Consider the following 24,143-nt stretch of genomic DNA (forward strand, 5'->3'; position numbering starts at 1 on the left):
TTTTACTCACGATTGAATCAATTATAAATGAATCTGAATGAAATCATTCATGAATAAAAAAATGAATCGGTTTGGGTTTTGTTTCTTTTGTTTTGCTTTGTTTTTAATAAATTGATTTTCAACCTGTATTTGTGACTAAAGGTGTTTTCTCAAGCTGTCATAATGTTTATTTAAAAGCAATGAAGGAAAAAGCCATAACTGAAACGGACCCGTAACAGAAATTTCAATCCATGATTGAAAATGAAACACGCCATCTGGAATATTAACTACCACTGTTTTGCAGCACAGTAACCCACTGAAAAAAATGCTATTTAGCCATATAATGGATATATAGCCCTTTACAGAAACATCAATCTTTATCCTAATTTGCAGATAAATAGCAAACCCACAACCTATCTACACTAACCCCCCAAAAAGCAAGATAAAACGTACCTCCTCATTCAGTCACTTTCCACAATGTACTGCAGTCCAAATTCTCCTTCTACTTTTTGTATTTAAGGCTAGCTTCATACAGTTTGCTTAGTTCCTAGTTAATTAAACATTTGAAGGCAGAATTTTTTACATACACATTTGCATGTTGCAAGCAGTATTTACGCAATCAATACTCTAGGAACGCATTAGTTCATTAAGGGCTTGTAGTAATAATAATGATTGTATCCAAGAGAAAACTGCAGGATCAAGGAGCAGTCCGTTTCCTAGAGGTAAGCACAGGGGCAGCATCCTGAAATGATGCCCGTATAACAGATTCTAATGTGAACTCCATCCTTCAAGACCTGATTGTACAAAGTCCTGAGCAGCCTGGTCTCACCCTGCCTTGAGCAGCAGACTGGGCACGACAAGCTCTCGTTGCCCCTTTCAGCCTGTGTTATGTCAGGATCCCAAGTCTCAGCAGCGCTTACCTAGGAAGGCGCTGTGATAAAGACGGGACTTGTTAAAAAAAAAAGAGATCAGAAAGTTTTATCACATGGAAACAGTAATGATAAGAAGACACCTTCAATTTCGAGGAGACCGAGTTGATGGCAGAGAGAAAAGATCCTCAAAGGAAAAATGAAAGTACAACAGGGAAAAGTGAGAAGCATTTTACTTCTGTTCCTAAACTAACCATGCCTACTAGGGGCAGCACACCAGCAACACTTCAGCCACTGTCATCCTATTTTTCATTAGTCTTTTGGATGTGACACCTAGGAGATGGACTGTGAACTCACTGGGCTGTACAACCATTGGATACTCTCTGCCCCAAAGGCAAGAAAAAAGGAATATTGTCAAAACCAAGGGAAGCAGAAAGGAATTATTACCATCCATACAAAACATTCCAGTGACATCAAAAACAGCAGTAGGTGTTTCTATATAAAACCCAGCATGCTACATATGGCCCTTTAATCTTAGGGAAATTTCTTGTTAATAATGATTTATGTCAATAAAGGCAGCATTACAAATTAACACAAGTATTTGTGACAACCATTAAAAGAAAATATTCCTTGCAACTGACAGGCAAAGTTTCTTAAATGATGCTAGTATTTCACAAACCATTTGTTGATGTATTTGAGTATTTTCAGAGAAATCTAACTAGCTTAAGCAACAAATACTGAGTTGTTACTTGCTGCTTAACACCAAAGCTTGTATTTCTCTTTTAAGGTCTTTCAGAGTTGTAGATTGCTTTCCCCAAGTTGCACTTGAATATCCAGGATGCAACAGGATGACAACTACTGTGGTGCCTTGTTTTCTTTCCTCAACATCCAGTATTAATCTTTCTGTGCTTCCATGTCTCATCCACAGAACAAGACACCAGAGTTGTTTTATTGGCTTTTGATCATTTACAGAGAATCGAGATACTAGCATACATGTCACTGCACTAAAATAGCAGCTCCATGTTAGCTGAAACTTGCAAATAGGTGGTCCTGCTTGCATGTGTTTGATACTTCTCAAGTAATTCGCTTTGCACACCGTTCATCTCCAGGCAGTCAAGACTTCTTAAGGAATCCAGAATCCCATCTGGCAGCAAAACATTATAATCAATTTCAGAAGAATATAAAAACCCCTAATGATCAGAGGAAAATTTCCTTCAAGATTCAGTTGGTGATCAGTGCATACCATGAAGCTCGTTTCATTTGAGCTACTTCCAGCACAAATAGCTAATCCTTAAAAAAACAAACACTTCGCAGGAGTAGAAAATGTCATAGTCAAACACTGCTCAAAAGCATACCTCTCACTTAAGATCTGCAACCTGTAAGGTTCCATGTTTGTACGATAAGAAAACATTCAACATCACTGGTCCTCCAGTAATCACTTCTAATAATCTCACACAGTGCACCTGAGGCAATGTAGTGACAGTTTTATTTCTTCTATTATGCATCTTTTCTGCTATCTAAGGGCAGTAACTGAGTTACACTAATTGTAACAGCAATATAATAACCAGGTCATTGAAAACCAACCAAATGCCACAAGAGGTCTAACAATCACAAAGGTTATGAACTGTCACTAAAGGGGAAATGAGCTATCTCTGATTCTGTAAAGGTAGCAGAAGCCTTCAAGCTCACTCTGTTCATTTACTCCAAGTCAGCTACCAGACCACAACCTGCACAGTACAGCCTAGACAATGGATCCTGCTGCCAAGTTATCTTCTGAAAAATCATTAGACAATAATTAAATGGCCCAAACTTATAAAAGCAAAATATGACAATGTCAAAATTGTATATATTACATATTTATGTTGTTTTATTCATTTAAAAATATGTAATTTATATATTCTTTATTACTTGTCTATATTTATTTATAAATTATGTATCTCTACGTATCTGAAAGCAAGCATATGTGTATATGCTGATTGCAGGACACTCTCAATTCTATTATGGTCAGTGTTAAAATAAACCCTTCGCAACTAAACTACTTCTCAATATTTCCTATTACAGAATTGGCCAGCAGCAGCTCTGACAAGACATGGAAAAATCTGTTCCGGTATGTAACGGGTCCCAAGGTGAATTATGAACATGATTTTAAACCGAATATACCAATTCACTGATGTAAAGACTGAAGGCTGAAAAGACCACAATCCATGCAGTTGGGTTTTGTGCTCAGATTTAACCATATGCTTTCATATCATTATCTTTTTTATAAAAAGATTAATTTCAATTAAAACATTTAGATTTTTAAATAAAGTAATTTCAAATTTAGATACCTGGTAAGTGGATAGAGCTCCCTACAAAACATTCTTACTGCAAGAAATCCCTTAACCCTCAATGTGCACATGACCTTCAATCTTCAAAAAGAAGAACCACCACAAGCAAAGCATTCTGTAAAAAGTTTTATACCAACAAGTTGTTCCACCTTTGTTATTTTTCTTCGTCTTAATTGTGAAATTTCTTCTTTTTCCGATTCCTCTTCCCTGCTGCAAAAGCTGCTTTTTCACTCATGATCTCCTGATACTTCTTTTTATTATATCTGAACAAAATAGATAATTCACTTTTAAGCATGGTGAAACAAAGTTCAAGAAAAAATAACATGGAAAATACTCTACATACATCATTTGCCAAACTCGGTTCTCTCATGTTTTCCAAGCCAGATTTCTTTAATTTTATACACTTCTGCACAAGTAAAAGGGAATCAACGTTTGGATTAATAAATATGGGTAAATGTGTTGTGGAAGTAAATTTGATTAAAGGATCGTTAATTTTGCGATAACCAGGGAGTTGTTCATTGCACGTACAAGAACATTTCGGAGAGTTACCCAAAACACTGCTACTGCTCATCAATTCTGAGAATACCATGGATAAGTTATACCCACCTTTATACTGCCTTCTTGGCAAACTCAAGATAATCAACTTTACTCAACTGAAAACAAACACTAAACAATGAACAGGATATATTTACTGAATATGTGTTCCTAGCTCCTCTAATACAGCTTCTTATGTACCTGTACCAATTACCACAATGGATCACTGCGCAGTACTTAGGCTTTGAACCACAACACTGAAACCTGACTAATACCTGTACTAATGCTGACATATTTGGTTAAATCCTCTAATGAGCCACACCATAAATTAACTGATCGAATTTCAAAGACATCAATTGTTTAAAATAGTTTCTAACAAATGTCTTATAAATCAGGTCAAGCTAGCTAGGTCAACTAGGTAAGAAACAGCTATACAAACTTACCTTCCTAACATAGTTAATTTACAAGCCTGACAACATTAACCTTACAATCCCAAATCAGGCACTGCTTCCAAGACACATGTTCTTATGTGAGAAAAAAAATGCATGTTAATATCATGTAATAACCAACGTAAAAATGTATAAACTAAGGGATATACTCCAGAAATTGTAGGTTAGGAAGACATTAACAAATCCAATCTATTCCGTAAGACTTCTAGTGCAGTTTTGATTCCTATGACAGATGGTAGACTGACATGCTTATAAAAGGAAATCATACGAACTCTCATAGAATTACAGTCAGCACTTTTCATTTGGATCAATTATGGCAAGAAAAAATGATCTTTAAACAATGAAAACAAGTGCATACATAGGCATAAATCACTTAAGAACCCTAGATCTTTGGTGTAAGCCTGTGCAGACGCTTACTTTAGAGGTGAACCAGAATGGGGCTATCTCTTCAACACTGATGGTATTTTAAGAGTGTCTGCCAACAGTGATGACCTGAGTTGGAGGAAACCCTTTTCTGAAGATAAAATATGATGTCTCAGTCTAATTATCCCCTCCCTTAGATTTTCTCAATGACAGTGCTGGTGAAATGCTAAAACAGACTAAAAAGTTTTCTTTGAAATATTAAAAAAAAACCCCACATAAACTGAGTAAACCCAAGTTAGTTAAAAATACTCATCTCTTACACAGGATATCAGAACTACAAACCCACGTTTAAATACCTTCTGAACTCAGAATCCGCCAGCAGCTCTTCAACTATCGTTCTCTTCCTTTGTTTCTTAGGGATTCGACTATGGTAAAAGTCTATGGGAGAATCAACCACGGTTCCAACCTAGAAGACAGAAATGAAACATTCACACTGTACTGCAAGATGTTGATTATTCTGCCCTGCTGTTTTTTTAATCCTCCATGACAAGTATAAAGGCACCTCCAGAGAAGATCAGACTGGTAACATAAGGAAGTGCAAAACAGTAAAATCAAGAAGTTTTGTTTGCAGACACCATTTGTGTCATTATTCAGTGCACAGAGGAAGGTCTGAGCTTTAAAACTCTACAGTTTTCAAACACTGGACTGATGCATCAATGCTTGTATTAAAAAACAAACCCAGTTCTTAACTTCTAAACATTTTCCCAAGGAAACCCTTAACAACCATCTTAAGTGTCTCTGTCACTGCGGTGGGTTTGCTCGATGGCTACGCAGCACTTAATCCAGCCCTAATACAAGGACTTCATTCTGGAATACATCACATTGTTTCCAACCAGCCATTCTGATGCTTCAGGTCGGTAGTGGAAACAGATGGAGTCCGTGTTCCATGCAGCAAAAGCAGACCTGCACAGATCTCATTATGTGGAACACTTCCATGTTAAGTTTTTCTGTGTCCAGAAATGTCAAACCATACACCAAGACCCACCCTTCAGAGTTAAGTGCTAATAGTTTGAGAAGTTAAGCCAATTTCCTCAGACATGCTCCCTATTCAAACAGGCCTGAGCCAGTGGAAGCCCATTTCTATAGTTTCTTCATGTAAACCACCTCAAAGCTCTCAAGTTCCAGCAGCAGCAATTCTGGCTGATCACAAAGCTAGCTGTCTCCATTCAAACTGTATCAGCTAGTAAGAAAAATCAAAGCTACTTATTTTCTACACACTGGTTAAAAAAGGCTACTACTTGAAAAAAAATCTAGTCCAATGAGGCTTCAGAATACAGATTAAGTCAGATATTTGTTCGCTACTACGAGATCAGCTGAATTTAAAAAACCCAGCATATACACATATGTAATACAAAGTTAAGAAGTTTTAAACTGCAGCCAAGTAATGAAAATACCTTACGAATTAAGCTACGAAATTGTATCACCATGGAGGCTACCTACAAAATAGGCAGGGAAGAAGAACAGCTGCTTAAAACATCAGCAGTGCAATGCCACCTTCTGCTGCTTCCTTACCTGGAAATACTTGGGTAGACCATCTCTATCATTCTTCTTATAAAAATGCTTCGGGTCCAGCGAAGCTCTCATCTTCAAGACTTTCAGATCATTCTTCAGTTCAGTTGTGATTTCTGGGGCTTTCATACCAAACCAACCATCACCTGTGGTCTTCTCTCGTTCTGCCTAGGATGCAATAGCAAGAACAATAAATGCGTATTCAGCAACCAGGAGATGATACAGCAGGGAACTCTCCCCTCCAGAAGATATTTAGAATATAACCCTGTCCCTTTAAGAAGTATTTTTAGTGGCCATTATAATAAGGTTATTGACGCTGTATAAATGACAGATTTGTACCATCTGAGCACTTTCACTTCACTCTCCGTGCTTTTCAAGGGACGGCTCAAGAAGACATTAAACTGCACCCCTTCCAGTGAGGCCAGTGTATGCACACTCTGAGCATGGGCTTTCTCCCAAAGCTTGTGTTGTGATTTGAGGCATGATCAGCTCTTCACTTACCCTGCGCTGTTTCTTTAGCTGGTGAAGCGATTCCCTGTAGGGTGGGACACAGTCCTTCTTTTCAAAATCTGGAGTTATTACACTCTTCTGCAAGAGCTGTAAGATTTATAATATTAAACACTGACACAAATCTACTGCTTAACAGTAGGTACAGAACCTACTAAAGGAATCATGCAGAACCTAAGCAAGCATTGTAATACAGCACGTGAACTTCCTTCATCTACAATGAAAGTAGTAGGGAACTTCCCAACAGAACCCTGGCCAACAACAGAAAGCAGCTAGCTAGCTCTGGAGATAGCAAATGCTCTGCAGTAAACAGAGCTATCATAGTTGAGCCTACAAAGACCGCCCTCACGAAAATAACACATTCACTTTATCTCAAAGGGTGCTTTTGAAATAAAACTGCTCGCTCCAGACTGGGAAGATTACAGACCTTTATTTACTGAAATCCATTATTTCTACAGAATAAACACCTTGTTAGGAGACAGCTCATGTACCACTAGGCAAAACTGCAGAAATAATCAACTTGGGTTTATTTTACAAGATAAGGCTGGTATTTGCACTGCTTTCAGTTTCCAAAGTGTCACGTCTATTTAAATTCTTATCAATAAAAGTAAATGTAAATCCACACTTTGGACAAAAAGAATGGAAGTTCTCAGTTATACAGGATACTTCTTTAAATACAAGTAAACCCACCTTATTAAACTAACATCTTTGTGTTACTGTAGTCACATTAATTGCATCAATTGCAAACACATTACCTGGTCCTTCTTTTTGTCCTTCAGTTGTTTAATTGCACCCAATTTAGACTTCTGGTTTTCTGCATCAAAACTAATATATAAACCTCCAAGCTTCTTGATATTCAAACCAGGATCTATGCTGCTGGAAAGATGTAAACTGGAAGAGAAACAGTTAATGATTAGTACATTGTAACAAGCATGCACCTGAACCTCCTACTGTCCTCTAAGAAAGATAAACTCATTCTTCTTGCTTAGGTTCAGTTCTGCAATGATTTTAAGTCTTACTATCTAGTAAATAAGGTGACAGATTCGGGGGGGGGATGGTAATATAAATTGAGAGGCTATTGAAGAACAGTATCTGTGCAATCACGTCCACAGATCTTTCCTATTAATTCTAATGCTGCATTCCTATCTTAGATATTACTGTCTCCTATAAAAGTGAATTCTTCATTTGCTTCACTTTACCAAAAGAACTCATGACCAGCATACTACTTCTACACACTGAGAGGCTTGTGAGCTAAAACTAAAAGGAAAACCACCACAAAAGCACAAACATGAGGGCTAAAATTGTTCTCAGCTCTTAGAGAAAAAAAAAGAAGCTGGAATTCATCCTAAGACTGTTTAAGACCTTTATTGTTTAAGAGTACTAGGAGTAACGTCATTAAACATTTCAAAGCTGATGTGTTTCAGTTTCTCATTACTTCAATCAGGCAGCCAAAGGAATGCATCTACAAAAAAGAGACAATGGTTGACTCCAAAGGAGGTTTTTGATGACAAGAATGCTTAAAAGCTATAAAGTATTACAGAGAAATATGGTACGACAAATATTTCTTGTAGCCTGAATGCTTATTAATACAAGCCCGTCACAACTTTCTAGTATACTGTGACTAATCTGCTATAATGCCTTTACACGGAGTTTTTGTAAGACTTCTGGCCTACCTGAAGGTTTTTAGAAGATTAATAAATGAGACTTATTTATCCAAACTAAACAGAGCATTATGCTTTAAATATATAAAGCATATGAAGAGGTTTTAGCAGGAGTTGGACTACAAGAGCTCAAGAGGTCCCACCCCACCTAAATTATTCTGTGCTGGGCTGATTTCACTTCAAGTGTCATTGTTTCACAGCACAAGAACTAAAAACATTATTAAAGGATATGCAACTATTTAGGATTAAAAAGCATGATAGAATTAGCCAATGTGTAAGGAATTTACTGGACTTTTTGTTACTGATATCCAAACTAAACACACAATTAAGAAAACTACAACCCAAACAAGCAATTAAGTCAGCCTGAGCAGTCTAACCCAGTTTCACGCTCTGGTTTCTAAGCTGTACACATACTATTTCAGACAGTTCTGTTCTGCTACATACAGCACTGAAAAAAAAAAAACCAAACTCTCCAATTGGTACGTTATAATCTGTTCAACTCCACTTCACACATCAATGACTTATGTGATGAGAGACTACTTCCTCATTTACTCCACATCATTTAGCACTTAATGTACATCTCTTACGCATATGCTTGAATGAAATGCGGATTCTTAAGTTATTGCCAGAAAGATACTTACACATCATTCTGATTTTTCAATAAATCATCATCATCTTCTTTCTCATCTTCATCTATCAACTCTTCTTCAGCCTCTTCCAGATCTGACAATTCTTCACCTTTTTTACTTCCTTCATGCTTATCTTCAGCATCACTACCTTGGTCTATCTGATCGAGGTAATACTTTCGGTCGGAACTTATGCCAGGCTTGGTATCAATTACAAAAAGCCCTTCAGTATCCAGTGAACTGGTTTCTAAAGATTTGCTGAGGGAAGGAGTCCTCTTATCTGCCTCTTTATAATACAGATTCTCTTCAGTTTTATCTATGTCCGCCACATCACTATCTTCAAATTCATCACTTTCATCTTCGGCCAGAAACAATGCAAGGGAATTGTTTCCACTGCTTGCAATTCCACTGCAGTGAGCTACAGGTTCCGCATATTCTCCTGTTTGATCTTCAGCACTGTCCACACCGCTTTCAAGCATCCCGCATCCGCTGACGCTGTCAGTTCCTTGTGCAACAGCTTCATCCTTTTGTGGGCTCCTCACTTCAGTAGCTTGCTCATCCTTTCCTAAGTTATCAGCATGGGTGAAAGGCTGCTGTGGATCTGCCTCAGCACCCTCTCTTTTGCATTCTGGATCTTTTTTATCTTTATTTAGTGTTATTTGCCCTTGAAATTCTAAAAATTGTTTGGGACTCATGCTATCAGAGAAAATCATATGCTCTAACTTTTCCACCCTCACAAGGATTTTACTGTAGTTTTCTTGTATTTGGCCACATGCTTCCTCTGAATCGTCAGCCCCAACCGACTGTGTATTTTTAATTGCCCTTTTCTCAGGCGATTCACTGTCACTTGGTTTCATTTCTGTAAGACTGCTGGGTGTCACATCATGCAAAGACTCTTCTTTCATGCCTTCACTCTCGGTTGTATTGGCAGATTTGAAGGAACATTTGCTTTTAGGTGAACTGGGTTCTTCATTATCCTCAGTGACAGGGGAAGCATCTTCTGTGTCAGAAACAAGTTCTGCAGCTGGTCTAGAATCAGAAACGACAGGCTCAGATTTAACAGTGTCCTCAGTTAAATTCTCATCTTCTGAAACAATTCTGTTTCCCTTCTCAGCCTTCTTAATATTTTCTGCTTGTGATTTGATCTGCATGCTCCTAGTAACTCGTCTGTTACTGACGGATGGTTCCATATGACAGCTTAAGCAGCATGAGTCTGCATCAGAAATATCTTCACTCTGGGCTTCATGAACTGTATCTGGCTGCAACTCCTTTTTGCTTCGCCTGCTTCTCGTAGTTCTGGTAACACCAGAAACAGTGGAGGAACAAGACTCAGCTTCAGAAACATCATCTTCATCCAGAATCCCATTTAACCTATTTAGAAAAGCTGTCTTCTTGTATCTTCTTTTGTCAGGAGAATCCGGCTGATAAGGAACTACAATTTTTCTTCGTCTCGTTACCCTTATAAACAAAGGTGTCTGAAGACCAGATGCAGCAGAGCAGTTCGATTCTGCTTCTGACACATCCCCATCAGCTTGTGGTTCAGCAACTGATTGTACTGAATGGACAGTTGTGTTCTCATTTCTAGTCAGTTCTGCCTCTAAGCTATCTCCGACATTTGACTTTGTTTCTGCATGTTCCACCTCTTCAAACTGAGATTCCTGAATTACCTCTGGCATACAAATGGATTTAGTTCTTCTCCTAGTCATCCTCACAGACACAGTACTGAGTTCAGCAGCTGCCATCTGCAAAGGGAGTAAAAAAAACATAAGTGCGCTATTAACAGACAAAATAACCCCATAAAAAGGATGCTATGCAAATCACTAATAATCTCCTTAAAGAACTCTACTCAAACTGACAACATACTGCATGTCTCTATCTATGTGCAAGAAGTACTAACGAACCATCCCGTGCTCATGCTTGTCTACTCTCTTTTGGTCAAATCAGAAGAAGAAACACATTTGTCCATTAAGAAATACAGACAAGTATCTTCTAATTCTACACGTTCTGGCAAGCTGTGAAGGGAAGGAAATTCAGAAGCCATGTACAGAAACGTTACAAGATTCGCTTAACTATAAAACACTGAAGCCTAGCAAATGGCAGGATGTGCCCCCAAATGGTTTCTATAACCAGTTTTAGGCACAGACTGGCCTCTCGGCAACCGCAACACCAGGTACAGCCTGCTTCTTTAACGATGCTTCTAGCGCCCTGGAAAGCAATTCAGAATCTGGGAAAGAAAACACACGGCGACAGCACGCTCTTCCCAAAGCGCAGAACTCCGCTGGTTCAACACACACCACGCTGCCTCCGGATCAGTATTTACCAAGTGGAAAACCCACAGAGAACTGCTAAAACAGCAGCAGTACAAAGAAGAACGACGTCATCTCCTAACCTTTACCCCTAAGCCGCGTTAACAGGTTAACACCGTACCCCGCTGCGGCCCCAGCCCCGTTCCACCGCGTGTGGCAGCGCGTGAAGATGGCCGCCACCGCGCTGCCACAGCCCGCACCGCGGCTGCCCGCGGCCCCGGCCCCACTCACCTCCCCCGCTCCGGCGGGCTCACTCTCAGCCCCGCTGGGGCTGCCACCGCCTCCCTCGGCCGGCGTCCCCGGCTGCCGGCGCCGCGCCCCTGCCCGCCTGGTGGCCACCATCTTGTCCCCGCGCCCGCCCCTTCCGCCCGCCCTTCCGGCGGCTGCCTCGGCCCAGAGCGTCGAGCCGCGCTCTGAACGCAGATGCGGCGCCGGTGGGCGCACGGCCTCTGATCGCATGAAGCGGCGGGAGAGGTTGATGACCACATGTGAAATACCGTGACTGCGATGAGGAGAACTCGTACAAAGCACAGAGGTAAAAGCCTACGAGAATTTCAACTTTTAATTCAAACTTTCACGTTACTGAAAGAAATCCCATCTCTTTGATGCGAAACAAGTTAATGAAATAACTTGATAAATGTTATGCTGTCAGCAGCTCCCAAAAAATAATCTCTTAGAATCACCATGTCTCAAAGAGTGATTTTCTACACCAGCAAACTGTCACCAGTTTACAAAAAGGAAATAAATAATTACCCCATTAGTGCAGCCTACACGTTTGAGCACAATTCTTGTTTTGTAGCATCTCCATTTATAAAACTGAGCACACATGCAAGCAATACAATATCCAATGTCAGCGGCCAAACAGAGACAGAAGGTACAGGTAGTGGCTAGCAGCAGCACACAACTCAAAGCTGGCAGAGACGTTTAAATGACACGTATTTGAGATAAAGTGACCCAGCATTTTAAAAAGACCACATTTTGGTTAGGATTAAGAAACCAACTAACCCAACCCAAATGTTTATTGACGCATTATTAGTTCCAGTTCCCCATCTCTCCCATTGATCATAAGACCTGAAGAAGTCCAGGAAAATTTCCCCATATTTGCCACCTCCAGCTATTTAGGACTCAAAACTTACCTCGAATATTAAGCTTTTACCCTAGTGGAATGGATTATAGGGACTCAAAACTTACCTCAAATATTAAGTAAGCTTTTACCTTAGTGGAATGGATTATAGGAAGCTGACACTCTAAACACTACCTACAGGCATTCAAACACCACTAGCTGCCTATATGACAATTGGAAAGATGTTAGTGAAAATTCATTCCCTTTAGAGCCCCAGTCTCAGAATATATACAACTAAGTTAATTAGTACTACTCATATGAAGTCCTGCTCGTGCCTGAAATCAAAAGGAAAAATCAGTATTTTAGACACTCAGTCTCAAGCTCTTGCTGAATTACAAGTTGAGCTTTTGCTACCTATTCTGATTCAAACACCTTTCCGATGGAAAGACTACATTAAACGAGAAGCCTTGCCTTAGCTGCAGCAATCTGTCTAGGATTCAAAAGCCAGTTTGCTAAGCTACTGCCCCAGAAATATACCTAACTTCAAGCTAATCCTTGCTTGCATCACTCTTGAATGTCACTCCAGCAACAAAGTGTCCTGGGCAGCCTCAGAAGAAGTCCTTTAGCAATCCTACTGTGAACAGCTTCAGCCTTTGCTGTTCTGATTTGGCCCATCCTGATTGTGGAGTTCACAAGTGTCAAACACAGAAGCCACGGTGAGAAGACAGGCACAATTCAGTTTCTGATTAACAGATTTTGTCATCGCTTGTTTGCAATGCTTATTTGAAACACTCACACAACAATACATTTTTCTATTTCAAACAGCAAAGATGCCAACACACATGTGCAAACACTAAACAAAGCACACTGAGGCACAGAGCAGCCAGAAGGAATTCAAGTAACAGACAAAGTAACGGGGAAGATGCATTCTTCCTAAGTCAGGAAGGCCTTTTACACTCTATTAAAAATAAAGCAGTTTTCCCACCACCCAAATTAAACAGCTGACTTGCCTATATATACATACCAAGTCATGAGATACCAGTTGCATTTTTCTGGGTAATTTTTCATAAAAGATTACAATTTTCTATAAAAATCAGTCCTTGAATGCTTGAAATCCATGTACCTACCAGGCAAGTAACTCTTATTTAAGAGAAATTAATTCTTTTTAAATAAAAATATATAAGTTTCTCTCTACTACCTAATGGCAGCTACAATATAATGATAATTTTACAGTGAACTGGTCATAAAAAGTATTTTAAACTTTCACTATCAGTAATTCAAACTAAACCCAAATATTTCATCTTTTCAATTAACTGGTCAATAGGTTAAGTAAGAAAAATAGCGTTAGAGCACTGTAGACACTCCTGCTGACATTACACTGAGTAATTACAACTTTTGGTCTTTGTTACAAATGGTGTAAAAGTGTTTCTATGAAAAAAAGCAATGTTTCCCCCATCCCCAAGGAACTAAAACAGTAAGCCATTAAAGAAAATAAGTGTTTTAAAAGGAATTCCTTTTAGCTTGCATGATATAGCCTTTGGACTTGATAATTCCTCTGCTTTTAACAATGACGGAATACCGGAGGAGCCATAAAGGAATCCATTCGTGTGCTTTCATGTCCTGGATGCTTTCCTGAAGAACTTCTTGGAAACTTGCTTCACAAAGTAATTCTGAAGTTAAAAAGGGATATTCATGCTTTAAATCATGTCATGTAAACAGCTGCAAAAAGCAACACTTTCAATAAGAGAAGCCTTTTCCTACAGTCAGAAATCTTAAGCAGTGCCAGATGCTCCACAGATCCACTCTTTTGGAATGCACATATGGTGAAAGCAGCTGCATATTACTGAAGCAATCTTCAGGGCACCTTTGTTTGTTTCAACATTAAGTATATCCCCCAAAACTGAGATTTCTACAGTATCAAATGGAGTTGATCAGCACAGCCATTAGCAGGAGGAAAGTAAAATTTGAGAAGCTAGCTAGACAAACCACAGGTGGGTAAGACATAAGGCCACAATCAGCCAAGTACTGCACATTCTCAGTTACCTCTGCAGTCACTGAAAGCTCAACAATTTACAGCATCTCCCATAACTGGGCTCATAACAACTGCAAACCCAGAAAGCATTAAGAAAAATGGGCTTAAACTCCACAAAATGGAAGAGGAAGTCAAATACAAATCCTCCTAGTTTCCTCTGGAAAGCCAGCCAAGGGAACAATCTTTTTGATGAGGAGTGTTCCCAAAAGATGTCTGAATACTCTTCAGCTGACCATTTCAGAAAAGTTAAGCTTAGCAAACAATGCATAAGGGAATAATTATTTGCTTTGTTTTCTATCCAAATCCTCCTCTTCAGGTCATGACTCTCATTAAATTAAAAGTTGCAACTTGGATTTCACAGGACATGGAAATGGTCAGACTGGCAATTCATCTTGTACGCTGCTAAAGCGGTGCTGATACATGCTCAAGCAGTGGTGAAATTCATCAGTTCTAACAGTGGTACTATAAAGCATGTAATTAATAAATAGTATTTCATATACTTTTTTTTCAGGGGGGAATGGGAAGAAAAAGAGAAGTACGATCAGCAGGAATAAGGTCATAAGGAAGAACGTAGGGAAGGAATTAACTGAACATTGTTTCAGACCTCTCACAGTTCCAGCAAGCTATATAAGGTGTCATTTTAGTGAAGAAGATTAGATGATGTTTGAGAGAAACTAATCCCAGAATATTCTTAGGAAGCTGGTAACTCGGAGCTCTCAAGTCTAAAGAAAAGTCTCCAAGTCCTTCAATCATTCAGTAAATTAATGCACAAACCAAGAATTTACACCAACTCTTTTTGTAATATTGGTATTTTAACAGATCCCTACTTTGAGGGAATCCTGCTTAAAGCATAGTAATGTTACATATCTCACATTACCAAACTACTTGAAGATCAAGTGACCAACATTTCTGTGCAAGCTCTTTCACAGACAAGTTCTGGAAAAGTGGGCGTTCATTTGTCATTTACTGACCTTCAGCAACAGAACTGTCATTTCATTCTATGCTTTGTGAAAATGAGCTATGCTAATTTTTGAACATACGTAGTACAGATTTCTCAGTAGTTTTTTTCTTCTATTTATTTCAATAAACTATCCAAGTGTGGAAGATTGCCCTTCCCCTCCTTTCTTGAAGGAAAAGCAAGAACTGAATGGAAATATTTTATAAAGGAAGATCTTTTAGAATCCTTGGTTCAGTATTCAAATGCAATGAACGCTAAGTTCAGATAAAGATTATTCCCAATTTTGTACTGAATAATGCACTCAGAAATCTTCCTTCAATTTATCTGGCAAAGCCTTACCTTTTGGGTCATTGTGAGTTAACAGCTGTATGTCAAACTGTTTTGCAAATGCTGTGAGATCAGGTGGCATCACACAACAGGAAGCTAGGTTCACCTGATTACTACTCGGTTTTACCTGAAAGTAACAAATACTTTTATAAGAAAAACACATAAATGTACGTTGCTTCCCTTATGCCCTGTATTACAACAGAAAGTCTTCTTTGAACAATCTGTTTTGAGGTCTCAACAAGGCCAAGTAAGTCTGCATGATCATCAACAGGCAACTCCTATATCTGCAATTTCCTGCAGCACAGAGCCCAAAACAAGAATAGGATCTAACTTCAGATGCTGTCATAGCAAGATTAATACTACCCATTCTGGCTTCCCATCTGCTGTGCTCCCTGAACAGCAGCATTTCCCCCCTTCCACCTCAGTAAAAACATAACATGGGCATTAGTTTGATAAAGACATTAAATAAAATGCAAATAAACTTTTTTAAGGATATATAATTTGCAGTCTTCCATGCCTGCAGGGTTAAGTTAAAAGGGATGCTCTTCCACTGACTCTTTCTGCTAGTCACAAACTGCACTCATGACCCCCACGCAGATGGCTGTTAATCCCCTCAGTTATCCTCCTCAGTACACACAAAATGGCAAGGAGGACAAATGAGGACTCTCAACAGGACCTCTTCTGCAGATACAGAATGCTCACATATGACAAGAAATGTCGTAAAAGGAGTATTCAAAGAACGAATAAGGCAACAATACATCCTTACATGAGCATGGAGACATACTAGTACACACCTCCATCACTCTAATGGAAAGAGTGATTAGTCACATTGGACAACACAATATTGTGCCACTTCATTCGTAACCCGTTTTCCTCTTTACATTTAAACTTAGCATTTAAACAGCATCTTCCTAAGGAGAAATCCCTCCATTCATAACACATCTTAAAGTGGAAATGGCAGTTTTCAGAGTCACTGGAATAAATCTGGAGGTTTAAGAGTGCTGTTTAGTTTATACTCATTACTAAACATGAAAGCATTCAAAACCCAAACCTTCACTACTTCAAAGAACCTGCTATTGCACAGACTTGGGGTTTCCAGCCTTTGCTGGCCTGTATCTAAAAATACCAAACAATGGTCAGTCATACTTTGAGCCTCCCCTACCACGAACAAGGTTGTGACCATCCATAAGATGCTAAAAACAGGGCTAACAAATATTTTGTATATAGATTGCTTTCTAACAAAAGTTTGTAACAATGTGGCAGTCAACAAACCAACAGTTATTCTGTGCTAGAAATCCTACAAATAGGAAGTTTGTTCTCACCTGTGCCCAGAGATACAGCTGTTCTAACAGTGTTTTATCTAGGTCAGAGGTACCTATGGCAACAATCTTGTTGTTTTGAACTAGATTTTCAAGTTCTTGCCAATAAGGCTGCAAATACTCCAAGGAGAAGCTAGTTCCATCTTCAACAGGAGGTGGGGCAATAATGACTGAGTCTAATTGAGCCACACCGAGGGCAGAACACGCTGAGGAAAAAGAAGAGAGACACTGCAAAGTCTTTGGTGAGGTAACAACACAAGCATCATGACTCAGCAAAACCCACGCCTCCTGCCTCACTCTGCTAGCTTCCCTTTCACTGTTTCAAACTCTTCAGTGTATCAGCAGTCAAGGATAGCAACAGACTGGATTTAGAAAAGAAGCAAACATACAGCTGAAAGCCAAGGTTCAGTTGTAAGTCTTGGGAAAAACAAAAACATCACCAAAGCAAGCCTGAAGCTTTTTTTCTCTTTTTTCAGTGCTAAAACTTAAGGCAGTGGGGACGTGCAATTTTTGATGCCTTCACTCTCAGTTCCTTCCAAAATTTTTATCTTTCACTATGAACTCTAACTCAAATACAGGGCATGGACTAGGAGGACTATTCGCTCTATGTGCGGAGTTAAGACTAAAGCAAACTAAATCTGGGGATTTAAATTGACAGAGAAGTGGCAAGTCTCAGAATATCATTGAGCTTTAGCAAAGATTAAAGTCATGAGGCCTCTTCTGCAAAGCATAAAGAAGAAAACTAAGGAGCTAAATAAATTATTTTCTTCTGGAAGAGGATTCTATCCATGCATTTTTAACAAATGGTACCACAACTTCCAATAAAGAGGCTATTAACTGGAGTACTGATAGAGAAGAATTACACCTGACCCTCTGTTCTTCGGTAACCCCGTATGCCCAACCATCTTCCAAAGTAATAAAGTTCAGTGCTGCTCACAATTACTGCTACCATAGACTAACAAAACTTAATGTATCAATGCAGCCATTATTTTCATTAAAACTATTTCAGCAGCTGATTGCAGCATTGTTTTATTTCTTAAATAATCTCTGAAATACTGCACAGTTAGTAGCAAAGTTCATCATGTTAAAAACAACTGGCAAATAACATCCAACTGGTAGGAACTATTGCATCACTTGTTACTACAGTATCACATGCTATTAATTTTTTAACAAGTTTTGAGTGAAAGAATAAAAGCTTGCTCCTGCTTGGAGCAAGCAATCAGATTTGAGTTTGTGGACCTAAGGTTACAGTGATCCACATTTAATAAGTTTGCTGACTGAACTAATGCATATATAGACTTTATTACCCAAGTCTCTCTTAATTAGAAAAGAGGACATACTGTGGCAGTCACTAAACACATCTCTTGTATAGAAAAGATTCTGATTTTATTTCTGAAGTAGTGAAGCAAAAAGAAACCCTCCCAGAAGTTTGAGTTTCATACTTACCCAGGTCAATTGCATCTCTGATTGATGAAGAGTTTGATCCAACAATGAAAAGTTTTGCTGTTTTCAAAGAAATAGTAATCAGTAACTAAACACTACTATTAAACATACAGCTATTTATTTTTGCTATATACAGTTCTGCTCGGGTAAAGGGTTCTTAGAATATACACCATTACTACAAAAATAGGGGGAAAATAGCCTTCTCAAAGGTGACTGCCATTAAATACACTATTCTCAAACTTCAAGGTGGTTGTGCAGTCTTAGAACAAGAAGTCATTCAGTTGGATGGTCTAATAAACTCTAAAGCTGGGACTTCAGCATCAAGACAGTAAACAATAACCATAATAACCTGTATAAAACCCAAAATGTAATAGTACAAATGGACCTCTTCACAACTTATTGAGACTCAAATGTCCTTGTGTTACTGCACTGTCTCCTTCAAGTTCATCATATTCAGCCTGGAGATATTATACAAATGAACGTGCTTCCATTCCTATGTCTTAATTCCAGTGTTATCTGTAATATTTTCCTTCAGAAAAATCAAAGATTGACAGAATACTTGTAAAATGTCTTAAAGGAATGCAAGTTAAACTACAAAAATACTGAGCTGCTTTAAAACCTGAAATATGAATTCAAGTCTTTCTTAGCCAACTTCTGGATTACCCAAAGTAGGACAGTATGCACCGATGTCATTTGACTTTGCAATTGCAAAACATGGGGAGGGGGGGAAATACACATATATGAATATCCTAATAATGACTGCACATGAGAACTTTTTATGCCACCATATTTTTTACTACATCCTTACCTGACACTTTCAACTCATCCCTTTCTTCAGGGTTTATTTTTTCTATAGCTTGAGCTACAGTACATTCCAGAACCTCCAGTATTTCCTGTAGTGTAAATACACGAGACTTAGGAACAAAACAAAACAAACAAACCAAACAAAATTGGGAAAGTTTGGGAAAATTTCATCCTCTGACCTTATTTAAGACTAGGCTGACACCTCACGTTAGCTGGCACAAGGTGACTTTTTAAAGTCTTGACCTACATTAGATGTTATATTATACACACAGAGAATATAGACAGAGAATTCAAAGAATATTCAGAAAATTCTTAGTACCATGCACCACCTTGCCCCCAACCAAGAACACTCTGGCAACTTTTGCTGCTTTAAGAAGAAATCCTCAAGTAAATACTTGAGTCATTCCATGGAGACAGCATTTTAAACAAAAGTTGTTTTGGTTTGTTTTTTTGTGGTTTTGCTGTTTTGTTTTGTTTTTTAATTACCAATATAATCCATAAAAGAATGTGGAATTATGTAGCAAACATGTCTGGACAGTAAAACCTAGCTTACACTAAATATTAATCATAGAATCATAGAACAGTTAGGGTTGGAAAGGACCTTAAGATCATCAAGTTCCAACCCCCCTGCCATGGGCAGGGACACCTCACACTAAACCATCTCACCCAAGGCTTCGTCCAGCCTGGTCTTGAACACCACCAGGGACGGAGCATTCACAACTTCCCCGGGCAACCCATTCCAGTGCCTCACCACCCTAACAGGAAAGAATTTCCTCCTTATATCCAATCTAAACTTCCCCTGTTTAAGTTTGAACCCGTTACCCCTTGTCCTGTCACTACAGTCTCTAACGAAGAGTCCATCCCTAACATCCCTATAGGCCCCCTTCAGATACTGGAAGGCTGCTATGAGGTCTCCATGCAGCCTTCTCTTCTCCAGGCTGAACAGCCCCAACTTTCCCAGCCTGTCTTCATACGGGAGGTGCTCCAGCCCCCTGATCATCCTCGTGGCTCTTCTCTGGACTTGTTCCAACAGTTCCATGTCCTTTTTATGTTGAGGACACCAGAACTGCACACAATGCTCCAGGTGAGGTCTCACAAGAGCAGAGTAGAGGGGCAGGATCACCTCCTTTGACCTGCTGGTCACGCTCCTGATGCAGCCCAGGATACGGTTGACTTTCTGGGCTGCGAGCACACACTGAAGCCAGCCCATGTTCATTTTCTCATCGACCAACACCCCCAAGTCCTTCTCCACAGGGCTGCTCTGAATCTCTTCCCTGCCCAACCTGTAGCTGTGCCTGGGATTGCTCCGACCCAAGTGTAGGACCTTGCATTTGGCATGGTTAAACTTCATGAGGTTGGCATCAGCCCACCTCACAAGCGTGTCAAGGTCCCTCTGGATGGCATTCCTTCCCTCCAGCATATCAACCAAACCACACAGCTTGGTGTCATCAGCAAACGTGTTGAACAAGACCAGTCCCAACACCAATCCCTTGTTACTGGTCTCCAGCCGGACATGGAGCCATTGACCACAACTCTTTGTGTGCAGCCATCCAGCCAGTTCTTTATCCACCGAGTGGTCCATCCATCAAATTGATGTCCCTCCAATTTAGAGACAAGGATGTCGTGTGGGACAGTGTTAAATGCTTTGCACAAGTCCAGGTAGATGACATCAACTGCTCTACCCCTGTCCATCAGTTCTGTAGCCCCATCACAGAAGGCCACCAAATTGGTCAGGCAGGATTTCCCCTTAGTGAAGCCATGCTGGCTGTCCCCAAGCACCTTGTTGTTTTTCATGTGCCTTAGCATGCCATCCAGGAGAATCTGCTCCAAGATTTTGCCAGGCACAGAGGTGAGACTGACTGGTCTGTAATTCCCCGGGTCATCCATTTTCCCCTTCTTGAAAATGGGGGTTACATTTCCCTTTTTCCAGTCGTCGGGAACTTCACCTGACTGCCATGATTTTTAAAATATGGTGGCCAGTGGCTTAGCAACTTCATTTGCCAGCTCCTTCAGGACCCGCGGATGGATTTCATCAGGTCCCATGGACTTGTGTATGTTCAGGTTCGAAACAGATCCTCTCCTACAGTGGGCCTAGGGTCATCATTCTCACAGTCCCTGCATCTGCCTTCCAAGACTTGAGTGGTGTGGTCAGAGGCTTTGCCAGTGAAGATCGAGGCAAGTAAGTCATTAAGAACCTCAGCCTTCTAATGTCAACTGGATCGCTACATCTTACAGAGACAAGTGTTTGTATTCTCTTCTTAAGAATCATTAGATCCTCCACAAATCTTTCAACAGTAACTGCCTCTCCACACTCACGTGGAATGCAGCAACGTGCAGCTGATGCCACCATCACTCAAGAACCAGTAACAAAACATGCATACCACCACTCCTACCTGATTTAGGTCCTGTCCAACCTTTGAGCTCCATTCGGTCAGCGTTTTCTGAATGCAGTCCCGCACCTACAAAATATTTGTTCGTGTTGAAAAGAAGCTTCATGTTACAGCTGCACAGAAACACAATGATTCATAGGCATGTGAGACAGAGTGCACAGGTGAACTAAAGACACCATTCCTCCAACCACAGAAGATTCTTCCTGCATAGCTTCCATGTGAAACTTGTTCAAACTAGTTTACTTGTTTTCCTCTCCTCTTTCACAAAGAGTTTTAGCAGTAATACAAGCACTGTACTGAATTTATTTCTCAGACCAATGCCATCTTTAAAGCAAAGAACAATGCTAAGCAACCAAGAGCTACCTATTCCACTCTGCCAAACCACTGTGTTTAAATCCCTCATTAACGAAGGGGAACCTTCAGACCCCACCCCACACTTGTATTTTCCTGCATCAAGAGATACAAAATCAACTTGCCTAGGATTCTGATCATGAATTTTCTTGAACCTAGTAAGGCGTTACTATTAAGCCAGCTAATTAACTGTGTATTATAGCAGTGCTTCAGCTGTATTGATGCTCTACCTTTCCTCTGATACATCTTGGGAGTTGTTATCCTGCAGGCTGAGTACATGTACTGTCAGGTCTGCTGTCTGCCACAGGTAGGCGCACTTTCATGAGCTGCTGCTTCACTTCACTTTTAGCAATACATTTTATAACTGTGTAAACACCTAGTTTTTATACTATTAAATAACAATTTCCTGAGACACCTAACATGAATTCAAAGGGTTCTTAATACCTTACACAAGCTAGAAGCCAAACACACCCCATCCCCCAAAATGCCAAAATCCCAGGAGATCACAAAGTTTAAGAAATAATACAGTAATACTACTTCGTAAGCACAAAATCTGCACATTCTTTCCCAGTCATTTAAAACAGCGTGAAAAAAAAAACAAACAACCAAACTAAGTCTAACAGCAAGAATTTACTCCCCCTAGTAAATCCACAATGCTGGGAATTTTCAGCCTATTTTGATGCAACTTTTAACATTATCTTTTTCCTTTCTGAGGGAGACAGTGTTACACATGTACATTAAATATACTGCTACTTTGCAACTGTCACACTTGATATTTCTATTGCAGTTAGCATGGACCAGCCTCTTGCCTCCAAAGCACAGGACTGCCTTGCCCTCAATACCATCTCTGACAGCTTTGGACAGCTTTTCCAGATACAGCTACATCCCCAGTCTTCCAACGTTAGGGTTCATAGTCTGCAAAATATTAGCTTACATTCTGACACTGACAGTTATACACATATCACCTACACCAACCAGAAGCGTTAAAAGCCAATTTAGTTCTGATCATTAACACCAATTGTTTGCTTTTAGAACCCCAGCAATTCTGGAAAGCAGGCAGCCTTATGTTTAAGCGCAGGTTTCCCTGTAAACAAGTTAATTTGAATACTTTACTGATCAGTTATGCAGTGGCCACTCTTTATTTAGCGACCCTACAGGAGGGGCTCACACAGGTGTGCCCACTAGGATACAGCCACCTCTCTGGTGCAGGATCTAGCCCTATTTTACACAGCTCACACGTTATAATAAGCAGCCAAGCTAAATAAAAATGTTATTACTGCACAACAGCTATATTAAAGTATGATGAATTCTTCCTTGTCATTACATCACCCTTGCAATCACCTTTCTTACCGTTTGTGCAAGATTAATATGCAATAAATCAACTTCTAGACTATCAACAATGACACTACATAGTGATAACCCACCAAAACCACAGTTCTTCTGATTAGCTGTTAAATGCCTGTTTTCAAAGGGCTGTGTCATGACGAGACAGCAAATACACCAGCTCTGAAGTTCATGGCTGCAGGATCTCCAGGCATTTTATCAGGATGATTAAGTTTTGACACATACAGCTGAAGGTAACAGTTTGAAAGTGATAATTTAAAAGTCCTTTTAACTTTTTAACACAGAACGGCCGCAATACTCTTTTAAGAAGACAACAACGACTGATGTTCCCGAGACCTTAAAAGGAATTTCAGGTTAGAAAAAGCGACTCTGATCATTTGTAATGCAAGCTCCTATCTATTCCTATCTTCCTCTTGCTATACAGAAGTCTCGGGTCTCTCCTTTGCCGTTACGGACAGTACTGGGACAGCGGTTTAACTCATTTCCGAGCGCAGTTTGATCCTTGCTCTGCCCCACAGCGCCTCAAGAGCCGCGATTCCGGGGGGAGCTCTTCCCTTCCATGGCGGACCCCGGGCCACGCCACCCGACTTCACAAGAACGAACCCGGAGCTTGCCCAGAGCCCGCCCCGCTGTGGCGCCTCGCGGGGAGGCCTGGGCCCGCCGCGCTCACCTCCTCGCCGGGGGTGGCCGGGCACTTCTTGCGCAGGCAGCCCCAGTGCATCTGCCTGTCCGTACATCTGTCTGTCCGTGCATCTGTCTGTCCGTACATCTGCCTGTCCGTGCATCTGTCTGTCCGTGCATCTGTCTGTCCGTACATCTGCCTGTCCGTGCATCTGTCTGTCCGTGCATCTGCGTGTCCGTGCATCTGTCTGTCCCTGCATCTGCGTGTCCGTACATCTATCTGTCCGTGCATCTGTCTGTC

General features: G+C 40.1%; 2 protein-coding genes across 2 annotated transcripts; both read right to left on the reverse strand.

Annotated features, from left to right (window-relative positions):
• Positions 1-1,063: 1,063 nt before the first annotated feature.
• Positions 1,064-11,564, reverse strand: DNTTIP2 (deoxynucleotidyltransferase terminal interacting protein 2). The gene is made up of 7 exons (XM_057402737.1): positions 11,422-11,564; positions 8,900-10,626; positions 7,353-7,488; positions 6,592-6,687; positions 6,094-6,258; positions 4,878-4,987; positions 1,064-3,438 (listed from the first exon to the last, which is right to left on the reverse strand). Exons 1-7 carry the CDS (start codon positions 11,530-11,532, stop codon positions 3,345-3,347), a joined length of 2,439 nt encoding a protein of 812 aa, XP_057258720.1. The 5' UTR covers positions 11,533-11,564; the 3' UTR covers positions 1,064-3,344.
• Positions 11,565-12,970: 1,406 nt separating this feature from the next.
• GCLM (glutamate-cysteine ligase modifier subunit) lies at positions 12,971-23,942 on the reverse strand. The gene is made up of 7 exons (XM_057402743.1): positions 23,892-23,942; positions 21,530-21,595; positions 19,141-19,225; positions 18,336-18,392; positions 16,893-17,095; positions 15,583-15,697; positions 12,971-13,923 (listed from the first exon to the last, which is right to left on the reverse strand). The coding sequence occupies exons 1-7, from the start codon at positions 23,940-23,942 to the stop codon at positions 13,754-13,756; spliced, it is 747 nt and encodes a 248-aa protein (XP_057258726.1). The 3' UTR covers positions 12,971-13,753.
• Between the last annotated feature and the right edge of the window lie 201 nt (positions 23,943-24,143).

Source organism: Pezoporus wallicus, unplaced genomic scaffold, assembly GCF_028554395.1.
Source record: "Pezoporus wallicus isolate ANWC-B61680 ecotype Strahan unplaced genomic scaffold, APGP_CSIRO_Pwel_v1 contig_8333, whole genome shotgun sequence".
Taxonomy (NCBI): Eukaryota; Metazoa; Chordata; class Aves; order Psittaciformes; family Psittacidae; genus Pezoporus; species Pezoporus wallicus.